The sequence below is a fragment of the Orbicella franksi genome, chromosome 13, assembly GCF_964199315.1.
Source record: "Orbicella franksi chromosome 13, jaOrbFran1.1, whole genome shotgun sequence".
Classification (NCBI taxonomy): domain Eukaryota; kingdom Metazoa; phylum Cnidaria; class Anthozoa; order Scleractinia; family Merulinidae; genus Orbicella; species Orbicella franksi.
Window position 1 is genome coordinate 9,456,169 of NC_138157.1, and position 14,618 is coordinate 9,470,786.

The 14,618-nt window shown below is 39.9% G+C and overlaps 1 protein-coding gene across 1 annotated transcript; it reads left to right on the top strand.

Moving 5' to 3' along the window:
- Positions 1–9,531: 9,531 nt before the first annotated feature.
- LOC145465824 (orexin receptor type 2-like) lies at positions 9,532–11,187 on the top strand. Its single transcript, XM_081449581.1, has one exon. The coding sequence runs from the start codon at positions 9,832–9,834 to the stop codon at positions 10,858–10,860; it is 1,029 nt and encodes a 342-aa protein (XP_081305707.1). The 5' UTR covers positions 9,532–9,831; the 3' UTR covers positions 10,861–11,187.
- The last annotated feature ends 3,431 nt before the right edge of the window (positions 11,188–14,618 follow it).

Genomic DNA, 14,618 nt, shown 5'->3' on the forward strand with positions numbered 1-14,618 from the left:
GTTATTGCCTGGCTTTTGTTTTCTCAAGATTTATTGTCTCTATTTTGTTTGGTTTTGCACGTGTCAAAAAAGTTAAAATTGGCTCATATTACACACGCTATTAGTCGCCTAGTTTAACGATGAAAAAAAAAATAGTTGCATGAAACTTGTGCTGCTCTGACGTGAGAGGCCAGAAAAGGCTTTTGAACTTCTGCTAAGACAATCCCGTTTTGCCCTTTGGCCATTCTGAATGTGAATTCGAGTTCCATTTAAATTTTAGCATCTTACGGCCTCTATCTTCAACCAAAAGGGCGCTTTCTTTGGGAAAACTTAAAATGGAACTCATTTTTTCAGAACGGTTATAACTTATTTGAAAGTTGCGGGTATCTTTTGTTCTTCTATATGATATCTTATAGACGGATATATTTCTTTGTTTGGGTGAACTGGTCTATTTTTAATTCGCTCCGTTTTACCACGTTAGGGCCGGGTAGCATTAGAGCGAATTCAAATATTTCCTATTTTTGGTGAGGAAAAAAATTGTCAAAAATTTCGCAAGTTCCAAATTTTGGCAGTGGTCGCATTAGACCAACATTTTGAAACCAAAACGTTCCTGATTGAGATATACGTCATAAGATCTATTCTTCTCAATTAACTCTTCGCAGATTTTTCTCCACGCTGCATGTTCTTGACTCTCCGCTCTACAGCAACTCTTGATTTTCGGCCCATTAATTGGACGTGCACTTTGGTTGGGCTTGCGTTTGTGTTGTTGCTTGCGCCGCTGAAGCCATCTGTTCAAATTGCTGCCAGTAACCGGATCCAGGGTACGAGTCGTAATAATTTGAATAAAAACGCCGCTCATATTCCTCGTTTGCATTGAAATAACTAAAACTCGTCAGATGGACCGGGTCAGAAAATGATTTGGTCCCGCCATCGCACGTGCCAAACTGGACTAAAGTTATTTTCTCGCCGTAATTTTATTCAGACATGTTTTAAAAAATATGACTTAAATGGTTCAAAAAAAAAAAAAGGACAAAACAAAATTGTTTGCTCTGCCAAAATTTGGCAGCCTTCGAGGCAGCACTTCGGCTTCTTTGAAGATTGGCGAAATTTTGGCAATCCGAGAAAATTTGGCAAGTTTTTGAAACTGGGGGTCGCACTTATTTTACGCTACTTGTTGACAGAGTTATTACTTCCACAAACAAAATTGGCTCTAGCAAGACCGAGGCCTTAAATATATTTTATTTAATAATTGAAAATGCTGGAGCAGAAACTAATGGTGCCCGGTTCAAACGTCGTACTTCACATGAGCCGAATCGAATGCTAATGTGGGAGAACAAAGGAATTTTTTTTATTTGCATTCGATTCGGCTCATGCGAAGTACGGCGTCTGAACTTGGCCTTATTAGTGATAAGGAAACGTTCTCTTCCATTATGACAGTAGTCAAATGGGTTTGAAAGGTCTGATGGTGTTGTGCGAAAAGTTCGGTGTTTATTTAAGGGTGGAATCCATTTATACAGCAAATAATAGACACTTTTCTTATTTCCTTTGGAAAAACGAATATTTTTAACTTATTCGCTAATTGCTTGAGAACGAAGCTCATTATTGGTCGTGGAAAACATTTTAACTCCCCACGAAGCGCATTGAAGGCTGACAGCTACTTTTGCTCTTCATTCTACGCGATCTGAGTACATGCAATGTATGTGTAACACTCCAAAAGCACATGGTTTTTTATTATCACACACTTCATGTGAGTCACACTAAATATATATCATATAACCATGACTTCGTGTAAGTCGCACGGGATATAACATCTCCCCCTTTTTGCAGTTGTCTACACAGTCCACATACAATAAAATAATAACGCAGGATGGCAAAATCCAATTCAATGTTCCAGAGTCTTTGAATCAATCAGAACCAAAGTCTTGAGACGTAATGTGACTAATTAATGTTTAAAACTAGTGGGTTAGTAGGTTAGTATGCTCATAACAAAATCTCAAAGTTTACCTAATTAATACTGCAGTTCAACTCAATTGCATATTCTAAATGCTTCTGGTGTCCGATCAAAATTAATGTAAACATGTCACGTGACGTAATCAGTCAAATAAGCAGGTCGACGTCGCTCTCGTCTAGGCCTAGATGACTGTACTCTGGGAGTAGGAGAGCTGGAAGTAGAACCTTCTGTCTGAACTGTAGGAAGCTCTTCCAACTGTTGGTTGGCATGCCCTAATGATCCGTTTGCAACAGTCTCTTCAGCAGAATCACTTTGTTCAGGGATGACTTGGACTGGACTGCTGGACTGGACTGTGCTTGGATTGCCAGAATTCATAAGTAGTGTTTCTCTCCAATCCTCACTATCTTCTCCTTTGGCACCTTCCTCATGCATGATAGCATTAGCCAATTTAAACTGGCTTGAATCTCGGGTTATCTCACGACCATCTGTAACTCGCCTTGCCATGATCGTCGAACCACTAATTCTGATAATTGTGTAGAAGATAGGCTCATAGGCGGTCGACCATTTATTCACCTTCTTTTGTCTAAGTAGGACATAGTCTCCCACACAGAAGTTGTGTTCTTTGATATTCACGCCATCGCGTCTCATCTTCTCTTTATATACTCGGTCTTTCTCATCGATCAGCTCATCCTGCTCACTTCTTTCTCTTGGTACTGTGTGATCAAGTTTGGTCCTGATAGGCCTATTCGACATAGCTTGGTATGGAGTTAACCCCAGTGGCAGGGTGAGGTGTGTCCCTATATGCCATCAACATATCACAGACAGCCATATTCCTGTCAAGTCCAGTTTTTCCCTGGAGATGGGCGATTTGTTCCGTCTTGTTTAAAACTTGCATAAACCGTTCCACCTGGCCGTTGGCTCGGGGGTGTTCTGGTGTCACACGATGATGATCAAAACCCTCTTCTTTTGCAAAGGTTGCAAACTCTTTCGAATTAAATGGCGGACCATTGTCAGACTGCACTCGTTTGGGTACACCGTGATGAGCAAACATTTTCTTCAACTTCTCTTTAGTCGGCTTCACTGCTGTCGAGGACACCACCTCTACTTCCGGGTATCGGGTTCTTTGATCAATTGCTACCAAGTTGTAATGACCGTCTGGGTAAGGTCCTCCGAAATCGATTGAAATCTCTTCCCAAGGTTCCTTCGGGATCACCGATGGTTTGATAGGTTCTTGTCTGCGATCTTTGGTAGTAACTTGACAGTCAAAACAATGACCTATCATTTGGTCAATCATCGCATTCATGCCGGGGAACCAATACTTAGCCCTAAGCATCTGTTTCGTCTTGGTGGTTCCCAGATGTCCCAGCTTGTGGGCTGATCTGATGACTTTCTGCTGTAACACCATTGGTAAAACAATTCTTTCCATTCTGAATATCAGACCTTGTGCTTCGTAAATTTCGTCCTTAATCGGGTAGAATGGTGCCAGGTCAGCATCCTTCTTGCTGGTCTCCCAATTACCTTTCCTGATAGTTTGGCTCAGTTTTTGCAAAGCTCTATCACGATGTGTTTCTTCTCTAACTCTGTCTAGCACCACTGCATGCTCCGTTTCAATGCTTGCCTTCAAAATCTTCTCAGTGTCATTGTTTCCACTAACTGGTAATGGGTGCCTTGACAAGAAATCTAGAGGGTCAGCCTCATCTTTACCAGGCTCGTATTTCATTTCAAAGTCCACATCCTGCATGTCCATCACCCATTTCTCGATCCGGGGGGGAAGCTTCGCCGTTGGCTTATTAAACAATGGCAGGAGTGGTTTGTGTGCAGTAATAATCGTAAACCTGGGTGCACCAAGAAGGTAGATAGAAAATCGATCCTTGGCCCATTTAACACATAAAGCATCCTTCTCTGTCTGGCTATACCTCTTTTCCACATCAGTCAGAGTACGACTTATGAAATGCACTGGTTGACAGCCCCTGGCAGATTGCTGAAAAAGGCCAGCTGATAAACCTTCATTGTAACTAGCTTCGACTCTCACCATGATTACACAGAGGTACACATCTTCCACCTCTGGATCCGGTAGGCTCTTTTCTAATCGAGCTATCTCTTTTCCGCCGTAAATTATTATAGCATCCTTCTTATCGACGGCCTTCGTAATTCTGAAGTATCGGAATTCTCGCTCAATTCCCTCCAGCCATTCTTCCCATGCTTTGCCGACGCTGTTCGCTTCGTCGGGGATGATAAATGGCTGTGTTCGAAGGTTTCTAGTCTCTGTGACGACTTGAATCGCTTGTGCTGCTCCACTTGTTGCTGCTGTTTGTTCCGTCATAATTCTCTCTTGTTTTTCTCCTCGTCGCCAATGTAACACTCCAAAAGCACATGGTTTTTTTTTTTTTGTTTGTTTTTTTTTAACACTCCAAAGCACGCGTGGGTTCGAATCCCATCCTCGTCGCCAATGTAACACTCCAAAAGCACATGGTTTTTTATTATCACACACTTCATGTGAATCACACTAAATATATATCATATAACCACGACTTCGTGTAAGTCGCACGGGATATAACAGTATGTAGTCAAGCGCTGTTAAGAAACTTGTACGTTCATCCAAAAACTTCTAATACTGTAGGCAGGAAAGCACAGAAGTTGTTGGTGTAGTTGACGTAGTGGGCGGGATTTCGCAGGCGAATAATGTTCATTCATTCGGTCACGGCGGTTAGGTTTCGGCGGCGGCGGAGATGCTATTTTTGCCGCTTTCGTTAGAGGCTCGGAGACTCCAACGCAAACAATGCACGGCTGGGCGAAATCCCTCGGGGGGAGGGGGGGGGGTACTACCGTATGAAAAGGACGGGGTGCACGTCGTACGTCTTAGGGGTTAAAAACGCGATCTTAGAACCTCGTAGGGTGTTCAGCCTTTAAAGGTTTACAGCGGGAACTTCTGCGCAAAAAAAAATGACTAGATGTAATGTGTTGTTTTAGAATTGGTAGCTCTTGGGGGTGAAAAAAAAAAAAATAAATAAAGCCATGCCCACCCAACAGGATCTCGGTACCTCTTAGCTAGGGGTTCTTTTCCATTTTTTCGACGAGCACTCACCCCCTTTTTATATGGGTGTCCCCTGGGTGAATCCCGCCAGCAGTGCATGCTAATGTTCATGGTGTATTTCTGACAAGTAAGGAAAGGAGATGTTAAAGAAAAGCACAACTTTTCTCCAAAACTTTATTTTTCGCCAAGGTCGGCCCAATTGACCATTCTTAGTCTCTAACGTGCAAAATTTGGCTCGATGAAGGATTTCATACATTTTTGGTTAACCCTTTGAATACCAACTATGCATATATGCGTAATTAATGGTCGTGCTCTTTGTATCACTTGTGACGTCATCAATTTAAATGTCATCAGATATTCTTGATAAGCAGATATTAGTGCTAGGCTAGGCCTTTCCGCACAATGGTCAGGTTTAGATATCGACGACATTCCGACGTCGCAAATCGAAAAACAACGTTATCAGTTTTGGTGCAAAAACGGTGGTAAAATGGTCCACTACGCCTATGATTGATGAAGGTCCATTTCTAGGCTTCGCCCGTAATTAACATCCAACTTTTCACGGCAGCCAGAAAGAACATACAGTGCAAACGGTAGCCAGTGTAAAAGGGCCGAGAAAAACAGAAAGTAAAGGGGCAACAAACAAAATTGAGAACGGTTAATGGCAAAAAAAGTCCAAATTTTGGCTTATGCGCATGCCCGGAATTGAAGTTTTGCTCAGTTTTGTAACTAATCCTCGAAAAATCTCCCTTTTTAGTAAAAAAAGCTTTTTTAGCAAAACTTAGGCTTATTTAGCGTCATGGCAGCTAAAAAACCTGACTAAACGGTTAAAAACGGTATTTTTTGGCGAAAGTTTGGTATTCAAAGGGTTTTAAAACTTCCTGTTGGTAATTGGCAGTGGAAGCAAAACCTGTTTCAGTTCTATCATGTTTAGCTTCTCACTGCAAACACTGATTCGCGATGACTTTCGTAATTACAGAGGAAGACAAGAAGCAAGATGTTTAAACAGCAGGAATAATATTTGACAGTTTCGAGGCAGTCGATCTCCGTTGATAGCCAACGCAAATAACAAATAACATATGATCGAAAAACACTCTGTCGATGTTACGTTGTTCTGATAGCTGTCGTTTCTTAATTAAGTGACTTGAGTGTAAGAGCTCGTGGAGGTCGAGAACGTCTTTCAATTAGTTTCAAATATTCTGGATCTGAATTTTTGAAATATAAGCGCTGCTAATATAAAGAAACAAAGATGTGGGCGGTTGGGATGTTGAAACAAGCTGCTCGTATTAACATAAATTGAAATTTCGCGGAAAGGTTTTGCAAAACGAGACGTGCACGAGAATTTTGCGCGAAAAAGAAAATTCTTGGCAGGCGAGTTAACCTTTTATAAGTCTTATTTATCTATGGTACATATTGGATATCTATTTACTTTCACTCTGCGCGGGCAAAATTTCTCGCCAAATTGACGAATTAAAACCCTCGTGAAAATATAATAAGCCTGGATTGATTTGAGGGATGCAATTTTTATGTGGACTGTGTCGGAGTGACTGGACACGTATGGGGCGCCGTTTGTAAATTTATTATTTAGACCGAATTTATGCCATTTTCCCCTTATTTATAAATAATTGGAAACGCCACAAAATTTGTTTATAAATAAGACACAAGAACTTGTCCGTTGATATGTAAATAATTATTTTAGGTACGTTCTGATTTATAAATAATCTTTTACCATAGAGTTATTATATATAAATAATAAACTAAACAACTTCAATTATTTATATATCAGGTCATCTCTAAAATAGTTATTTACATATCATAAAGTTTGTAAATGCCATTATTTATAAATAAATTACTTCGCCGGGGGTGTAAATTCATTATTTAGAAATAATAAATTTCACCTCACCGAGTGTAAATTTATTATTTATAAATAATGAACTTCACTGAGTGTGTAAATTTATTATTTATAAATAATGAACTTCACTGAGTGTGTAAATTCATTATTTAGAAATAATGAAGTTTCATTTCGCCGACTGTAAATTTATTATTTAGAAATAATGAATTTAACCGTGTGTGTAAATTCATTATTTAGAAATTCATTATTTAGAAATAATGAAGTTTCATTTCGCCGACTGTAAATTTATTATTTAGAAATAATGAATTTAACCGTGTGTGTAAATTCATTATTTAGAAATTAATTATTTAGAAATAATGAAGTTTCATCTCGCCGAATGTAAATTTATTACTTAGCTCTTATTAACCGAGCTGGAGGTCTGTATGGGAGAATCTTGACCGAGGTCGTGAGTACAGACCGAACGCAGTGAGGTCTGTACACACGACCGAGGTCAAGATTCTCCCATACAGACCGACTTCGCTCGGTTAATAAGATGTTTATTATATGGCAAAGAAGAAAACTTTAATTCGTTTAATGTAACTGGTTTGCCGACAGTTTGCTTGCGAACGGCGATGAGCTTAACTTAAACCTGCCGAAATTTGCTCGTTCTCTTTACTTGTTTGTTTTGTCATCAGGCTTTTTGGCAGTGCCATAAATGATTGAGAAGAAAATAAAAGAAAATGGTGAACATTTTTGTATTTTAGTTTGCTACTTTGTCAACGCAAAATGAAACCGGTCTAGTTAGATGCCGGTCTAGATGGGAAAATCTAGACCGCAGTCAATATCGATTTCAGCCAATAATATTCGTGAATTCGGTAGTTCCTAGTGTTTGTGAGACGCAGCCATATAATAATTAGAAATAATGAACTTCACTGAGTATGTAAAGTCATTATTTAGAAATAATAAAAGTATGAATGACTGACCCAGCGTCTCTTGCCCGATCGATTTCGGAGGCTTTTTCTCGCGCTATAAGTGAGACAGTTAATGCTGCCCTTGCTCAGGTACGTATGCAGCCTGAAATTCAGCAGTGGCGGATCTAGGGGAGGCCCCCCCCCCCCTCCCCTATTTTGGTTAATTGAGTTTAAGCGAGAATCACGCTTCAAATATCTATTATGTAGTTCTTATTCACTCAACAATTCGGCAGCTCACACTGCAATAGGAACAACGACAACGACAACGACAACGACAACAACTACTCAAAGGCCGAGGTAACAGGTAAATTTTAAGCCAAGAAATTGCTGCATGAAGAAAATGCAGAACTTTTAAAATCGGGAAATCGAATAATGTCTTTAGATGTTTAGATAATTCTTTGTAGCCTGTGAACAGGCTCACGTTGGAGCTCAAACGCGCTCGGCGTAGCTGAGAGCGAGAAATCCACGGGCGAAGCCGCGAGAGGAGAAAGTCACTTTCTTGGCGCCTCTTTACCGCCGATCGCTATTCCTCTTCGTCACTCGCGTGCTTGATTCAAACGTGAGCCCGCTCGCAGGTTAAATTCTTTGTGACCTTTGTGACCTTTGGACGGATAGCTGTGTGACACACTTTGCTTGGCTTGATGAAGTCACGGCTGGGCATGTCTATTCCAGGCAAGTCTAAAGATCGTACACGTGGAAAGCTAAATTCATTTACGTTTAAACCATTATTGAATTTCAATAGAAATCAGACCTTTCACTTAACACGCCAAGCGATTTTTATTTTCTTCATGCAGCAGTTTCTTTTCTTAAAATTTACCTGTTACCTCGGCCTTTGAGTAGTTGTTCCTGTTGCAGTGTGAGCTGCCGAATTGCTGAGTGAATAAAAACTCCATAATAGAGAGTTGAGGCGGGGGGTTGGGGGGGGGGGGGGAGAGAACGGGCTCCCCGGGCCCCTCCCCCAGATCCGCCAGTGCTGAATTTCAGGCTACATACCGCCGCCGTTACCTACTTGAGCAAGGGTAGCATTAACTGTTTCACTTATAGCGCGAGAAACAGCCTCCGAAATCGATCGGGCAAGAGACGCTGGGTCAGCCATTCATACTTTCATCATTTCTAAATAATGAATTTACATACTCAGTGAAGTTCATTATTTCTAAGTAACAAATTTACACTCGGCGAGATGAAACTTCATTATTTCTAAATAATTAATTTCTAAATAATGAATTTACACGCATGGTTAAATTCATTATTTCTAAATAATAAATTTACAGTCGGCGAAATGAAACTTCATTATTTCTAAATAATGAATTTACACACTCAATGAAGTTCATTATTTATAAATAATAAATTAACACTTGGCGAGGAGAAATTCATTATTTCTAAATAATGAATTTACACACTCAGTGAAGTTCATTATTTATAAATAATAAATTTACACTCGGCGAGGTGAAATTTATTATTTCTAAATAATGAATTTACACTCCCGGTGAAGTAATTTATTTATAAATAATGGCATTTACAAACTTTATGATATGTAAATAACTATTTTAGAGATGACCTGATATATAAATAATTGAAGTTGTTTAGTTTATTATTTATATATAATAACTCTATGGTAAAAGATTATTTATAAATCAGAACGTACCTAAAATAATTATTTACATATCAACGGACAAGTTCTTGTGTCTTATTTAAAAACAAATTTTGTGGCGTTTCCAATTATTTATAAATAAGGGGGAAATGGCATAAATTCGGTCTAAATAATAAATTTACAAACGGCGCCCCACGGCCCTTTGTGATATGTGCTTTACAGGTGATCACGTACTCGACTTCCTTAAAAACTCTTTTGTTTTCGAAAGTAACTTTTTTTTACCTCTCGAAACGAAAACGTGTGTAAGGGAAACGATAACGAAGTGTCACCTGCCTAGAAACAGCTGATACGTAATCCCCAGGCCTGCAAGCGTTCTGACGTTTACTCAAAATGCACATATTCTACAGCGAATGTTGACAATCAGTCGTCGACATCAGCATTTCTGAACTTCAGATCAGGAATTGGAATAAGTCGAGCATGAATGCTACCGTGAATTCGAACCCATTGGAGATTTCTACAGAATTCAATCACTCCGTAAGGATTTGTCCCTCGCTCAGCAATGAATTGGCTTTTAAAATATTGAAGTATTTGATATTCATAGTGATTTTTGTGACCAGCACTTGCGGCAACTGCTTCGTCTGCTGGGTGGTTTGGAGACGACTGCGTATGCGGACGGTGATGAATTACTATTTAGTGAATTTAGCCGTGGCCGACTTGGCTTTCACTCTAATATGTATACCGTTTGACTTGCCTGTTCAAGAGAAGGCTTGCGTGTGGCCGTACTTCGTCGCCCTTTGCAAGGCACTGTTTCCATTACAGACCATGTGTGTTAGCGCGTCAATTTTCACGCTGGCTGCGATCGGCTACAGCCGGTATCGAGCTATAGTTCATCCGTTTAAGGTTCAAATGGGACTCGCTGCCGCAAAGAAGTCCATCCTCGTCATCTGGATTGCCTCGTTCATCTTGGTACTGCCGTACGTTCTGGTGCTGAAAGTAAACCCCTCGACTGGCCGCTGCGAGGAAGATTGGCCCGAACCTAAACAAATTTACAGTCGCCTTTACTCGTTTGTGATCTTCTTCATAGACTATGTAATACCTCTACCGATCGTGTTTGGTTCCTACCTTAAAATTTGCTGCGAACTGCGCCAAAACGGGCCGAACACGCCAGACGGGCAGGGGGGTAATCAAGCGCGGGATTCGGAAAAGGTTTTGAGAATGTCCATCGTTATTACCATAGTTTTCGCCCTTTGTGCGTTACCCAATCACATCGTCTGGCTCGTGCTCGACTTCAACGGTAGTAACTGTGCGCAGTGCAATACGTGGGTTATCTTGGCTAATATTTTCATTTTTGCTAATAGTGCAGCTGATCCCATTGTTTACACAATATTCAACGAGAAATATCGGGAGGAGTTTAGAGGTCTTCTAGGATGTCGAAAGCTTGGAGCAAGGACACAAAATGGGAACATTATTGACTTGAACGAGAGAGCGGAAAGAGTGCCATTGTAGGCTTCGAGAATACGGTGGAATCCCGATTTTTCGAACTTCCAACTGAAGGAAAACGAAAAGCGGTCTGAAAAATCACAGTTTTCGATTGAGGAGAGGGAAACGAATGTTCGTTCGAAAACACCAGGGTTCGAGACATCGAGATTCCACTGTGTATCGAGACGACGCCAACTGGGTTATATTTTATCATGAAAAAGAAGGTAGCCTTAATGCGCCACTTTCAGTGGAAGATGACGATTTTCACCTTATCTCTAGCTCTAAGGCTCAACGGTGCTTGAAAATTTGTATCGTTTCAAGGAGCAACTTTTCAGCTTATCTGCTCCGACTATTCTTGACCTCAACAAAATTATTACTGCAAATTGACGATGTCAAGCTTTACTAAAGAGGGATTAAAATATCTAACGACGCCAAAAAAGAATAATCTTCAATGACTGCTTAAGGGTCAGATTTTTAAAAAAGAAAAAAAAAAAGAACATAGTCTTTGTCAGGTGTACATAATGAAAGCTGTAAGTTAGAGAGCTCTATTTCCGGCTCTATTTGCGAGCTATATTAATTGTCTATTCCATTTTTTATCTTAATTCTCGTAGTTTTTATTATAAACACCTACAAATAACTAAATTCAGCATATCCGCACTGTAACAGAGCTGCCACCGAACGTTGAAACTTGCCTTCGTGCTCGAAATGTATCGCTGTATAGCCTTTAAAATATTTCTTTATTGAAGTTTCGATCCAAGACTGACTGGCGTGCGTTTTTCGCCGAATTAAATATTCACTTAATGGCGAAACTGTTTCGGCGCAGACGATGTCTGAAAGTTGATCTTGACGAAGCAGCTGTTGAAACCTACAGACATGAAAAAGATGTTCTTCCGTTTCGATTACGTGCGTAACGATAAATCGGTATAAAAGAGGAAGAAGAAGAAAAACAAGAAGAAAACAAACAAAGGCCAATCGTGAGAATTGTGACTATTTTATTGCGAGTTATAGTTTTTATATTACACTGAGCTTCAGTGTGTGATCAGTGTTGTCACTGTCAAACACAACTTAAATAATTCGGTCCGAAAGTAGATTTCGTCTGATTTTTCTTTGACGCGATACTTCCATGTTTGTATTCTATGATTTGTACAAAAGTAGTACAATTATTTGAAGGCTTTTCGATGAACGTGGGTTATGAAAAATGAAATAACTGATCCAATTTACATCTAAATTAAGAGAAACGTTTAAGTTCTCGGACGCATTTACTGAAAATACGAATTTAAATTTTTGCATTCCCTTGTGAAAAGAAAGGAAATATGAATCTTAAAAGGGCGTGGTAAAGATCTCTGGCGTCTTACCTTATACCTTTGTGGGTAACGGTCAAAACAAAGAGTAGCTACTTAATGGTTGTTAAAAAGAGAACCAATAAAAGCAATGTAATAAATTTTAGTCTTTAGATAAAGACATGGCTCTTATCTTCGTGACCTCAATGACGATAAATTCAGAAGTCGTCAAAATTTTAAAAAAATAAAAGTCATTTTCTTCAGGGGATAAGTCGGAGCCCCTGGAAATAAATCGAACTCGGCTGTCGCTAGATCATTATTCGGCAAGGAACGCCGATTATTTCTTTATTTGGAGTCATCACGTCTTTGTGATCGTGTTTAGAATTAAAAACTCTGAATGTGCCTTAATTAATCTTAGTTATACTGATAAAAGAAAAAAAGACTAAATCTATTTTCCTGGAGGCACAAAGCAAAAACAAAGAGGACTCGCCAAATTAAAAATATTAATTGTTAATGCGCGCACGTTAACGACTTTCCAGAAGAGCTGAACGGTGTTTATCATGTTTATTGCAATTAATCTTTAGACAAAATGTTCCTGGCTAAGTATTGCTTGGTGTTAATCAACCTTCAGCCAGTGAAAGGAAGGCGTTTGGCAACTAAAGAGTAAAAAACTCGTTTTCGACATAATAAAGATTCTTGTCAATCTATCACCTGTCCTAAGTACGACATGTAAATCGAGAGTATACTTGGAGACCTATACGCTCAGACAAAGCGCAAGCAAGAATTTAATTTGAGTTCGAGATATGGTGGAGTTCGAGAAAACGAGGTTCTACCGGTATAATTGTTCTCGCCTGCAGGAACGGGTGTCCGGGGGATCGAATCAGGCGTTCTTTTTTTGAAATTGCAACGGAAGTCAGATATCCAATCGCGTAACCAATCAGAAAGGCAGGCTTAAAGACTCTTCTGTTTTATGACCAATCAGAAAAAAGTCCAGATTCTGGACTACGGGCAGACGACTCGTGAAGCAATTGTATCAGACGTTCTTTTTTTCTCCTTCCCCCTGCTGTGAAAAAAAGAACGCCTGATCGTTGGTTAGGATCGAAATAGGGAATAATTACCTCATTCTCACGAAAAAAGCACAGGGAAGTGAATTACGTTACAACTCGATTAATTTAAACTTCCCTTCAGCACGAATCGGAAGGAACTAAATCACCGAGTGCTGATCCCCATCGAAAGCAAAACATTGTCAATTACCCACAACAGGAAGAAGGAAGTATGAATTAGGAGTAAAGTTTCCAGAGGGAATACTCTGTCAACAGCTGTGAGCAGTTCTTATTGGAAAAGATCCAGAAAAAAGATCCAAAAGAGAAAGAAGGAAGAATCAATTCCTGATTATCAGGAGTGAATTTTGCTGAAGGTCTAGACCTGTGAAACAGATCCAAAAACTATCCGAAAGAGGAATAAGCAAAGATAAATCCCTGATTGGCATAAATAAATTTGCTGAAGGAATGCTCTGTGACTAGTTGTGAACAGTTCTGATAAAATAGATCCCTCAAAAAAAGATCTCAAAGAGAAAGATGGAAGTATAAATTCGTGATTAGGGACTGGTGAAAAAGGGTTTTTTTTGGGGGGGGGGGGTAGGCCGGACCAGAGAGGGGGTGGGTCATCAGTTTTTGAGCCCTCGGTAAGGGGTGGGTCGTTCAATTTTCAGCTACCCATGGGGGTGGGTCATCCTGATTTTTAACAGCAGCGTTCGCACGTTTGACATAATCGACAACAGAGGTAACTCCTTCCAGTTCCAAAGGACGAAAACATTGGAAGCCGTGATTGAAAAAATATACTTGGCTGGTGTATAATAGAGATGACAATTTCATGTATTGTAAAATCTGTACGAAAGCTAAAAAGTCTATCGGATTGAGCAAGAAGTCTCATGGTAGAAATTTTCAAAATACTGTGCTCTCTCGACACGCTGGTCTTCAAGAACACCAAATGGCCTACTTGTGTCTTCATGCTATTTGTCCCAAAGGGTACGGGACACATATTCATGGATCTGGGACTTGTAGTTGATTGGCAATGTGACTCCCAGGACTCACTACAGCCTTTTTCTAGATGGATCACTGTTCCAAGCGTTGCGAGGCTGGAAGCCTAATGAGAAAGGTTTAAGGTCCAGTTTTCTTGGAGTTTACATGCATGACTCGAAGATGCAAGAGTAAACATTTTTTTTTTACATGATTTTGTATTAGTATTAAGAAATAAATCTAAAACGTAAACAATACCACAATTTCATACGCAAAATGGGATTTTGTCAGATTATGCAACCAAAAATGTCATGTTTTGTTGAGGGTGGGTCATGGGATTTTCAACCTTCATTTAGGGGTGGGTCACTCAGTTTTGTGCCAAATGGAAGGGCTGGGTCATGTGTTTTCTAACCACCATATTTTCAAATGCTCTGGCCCAATTCCCCCCACCCCCTCCCTGTACGTTTTGACCAGTCCCTTATCAGAA

Excerpts from the sequence above, each read along its gene's own strand:
- LOC145465824 (XM_081449581.1), top strand. The coding sequence starts at position 9,832 with ATGAATGCTACCGTGAATTCGAACCCATTGGAGATTTCTACAGAATTC.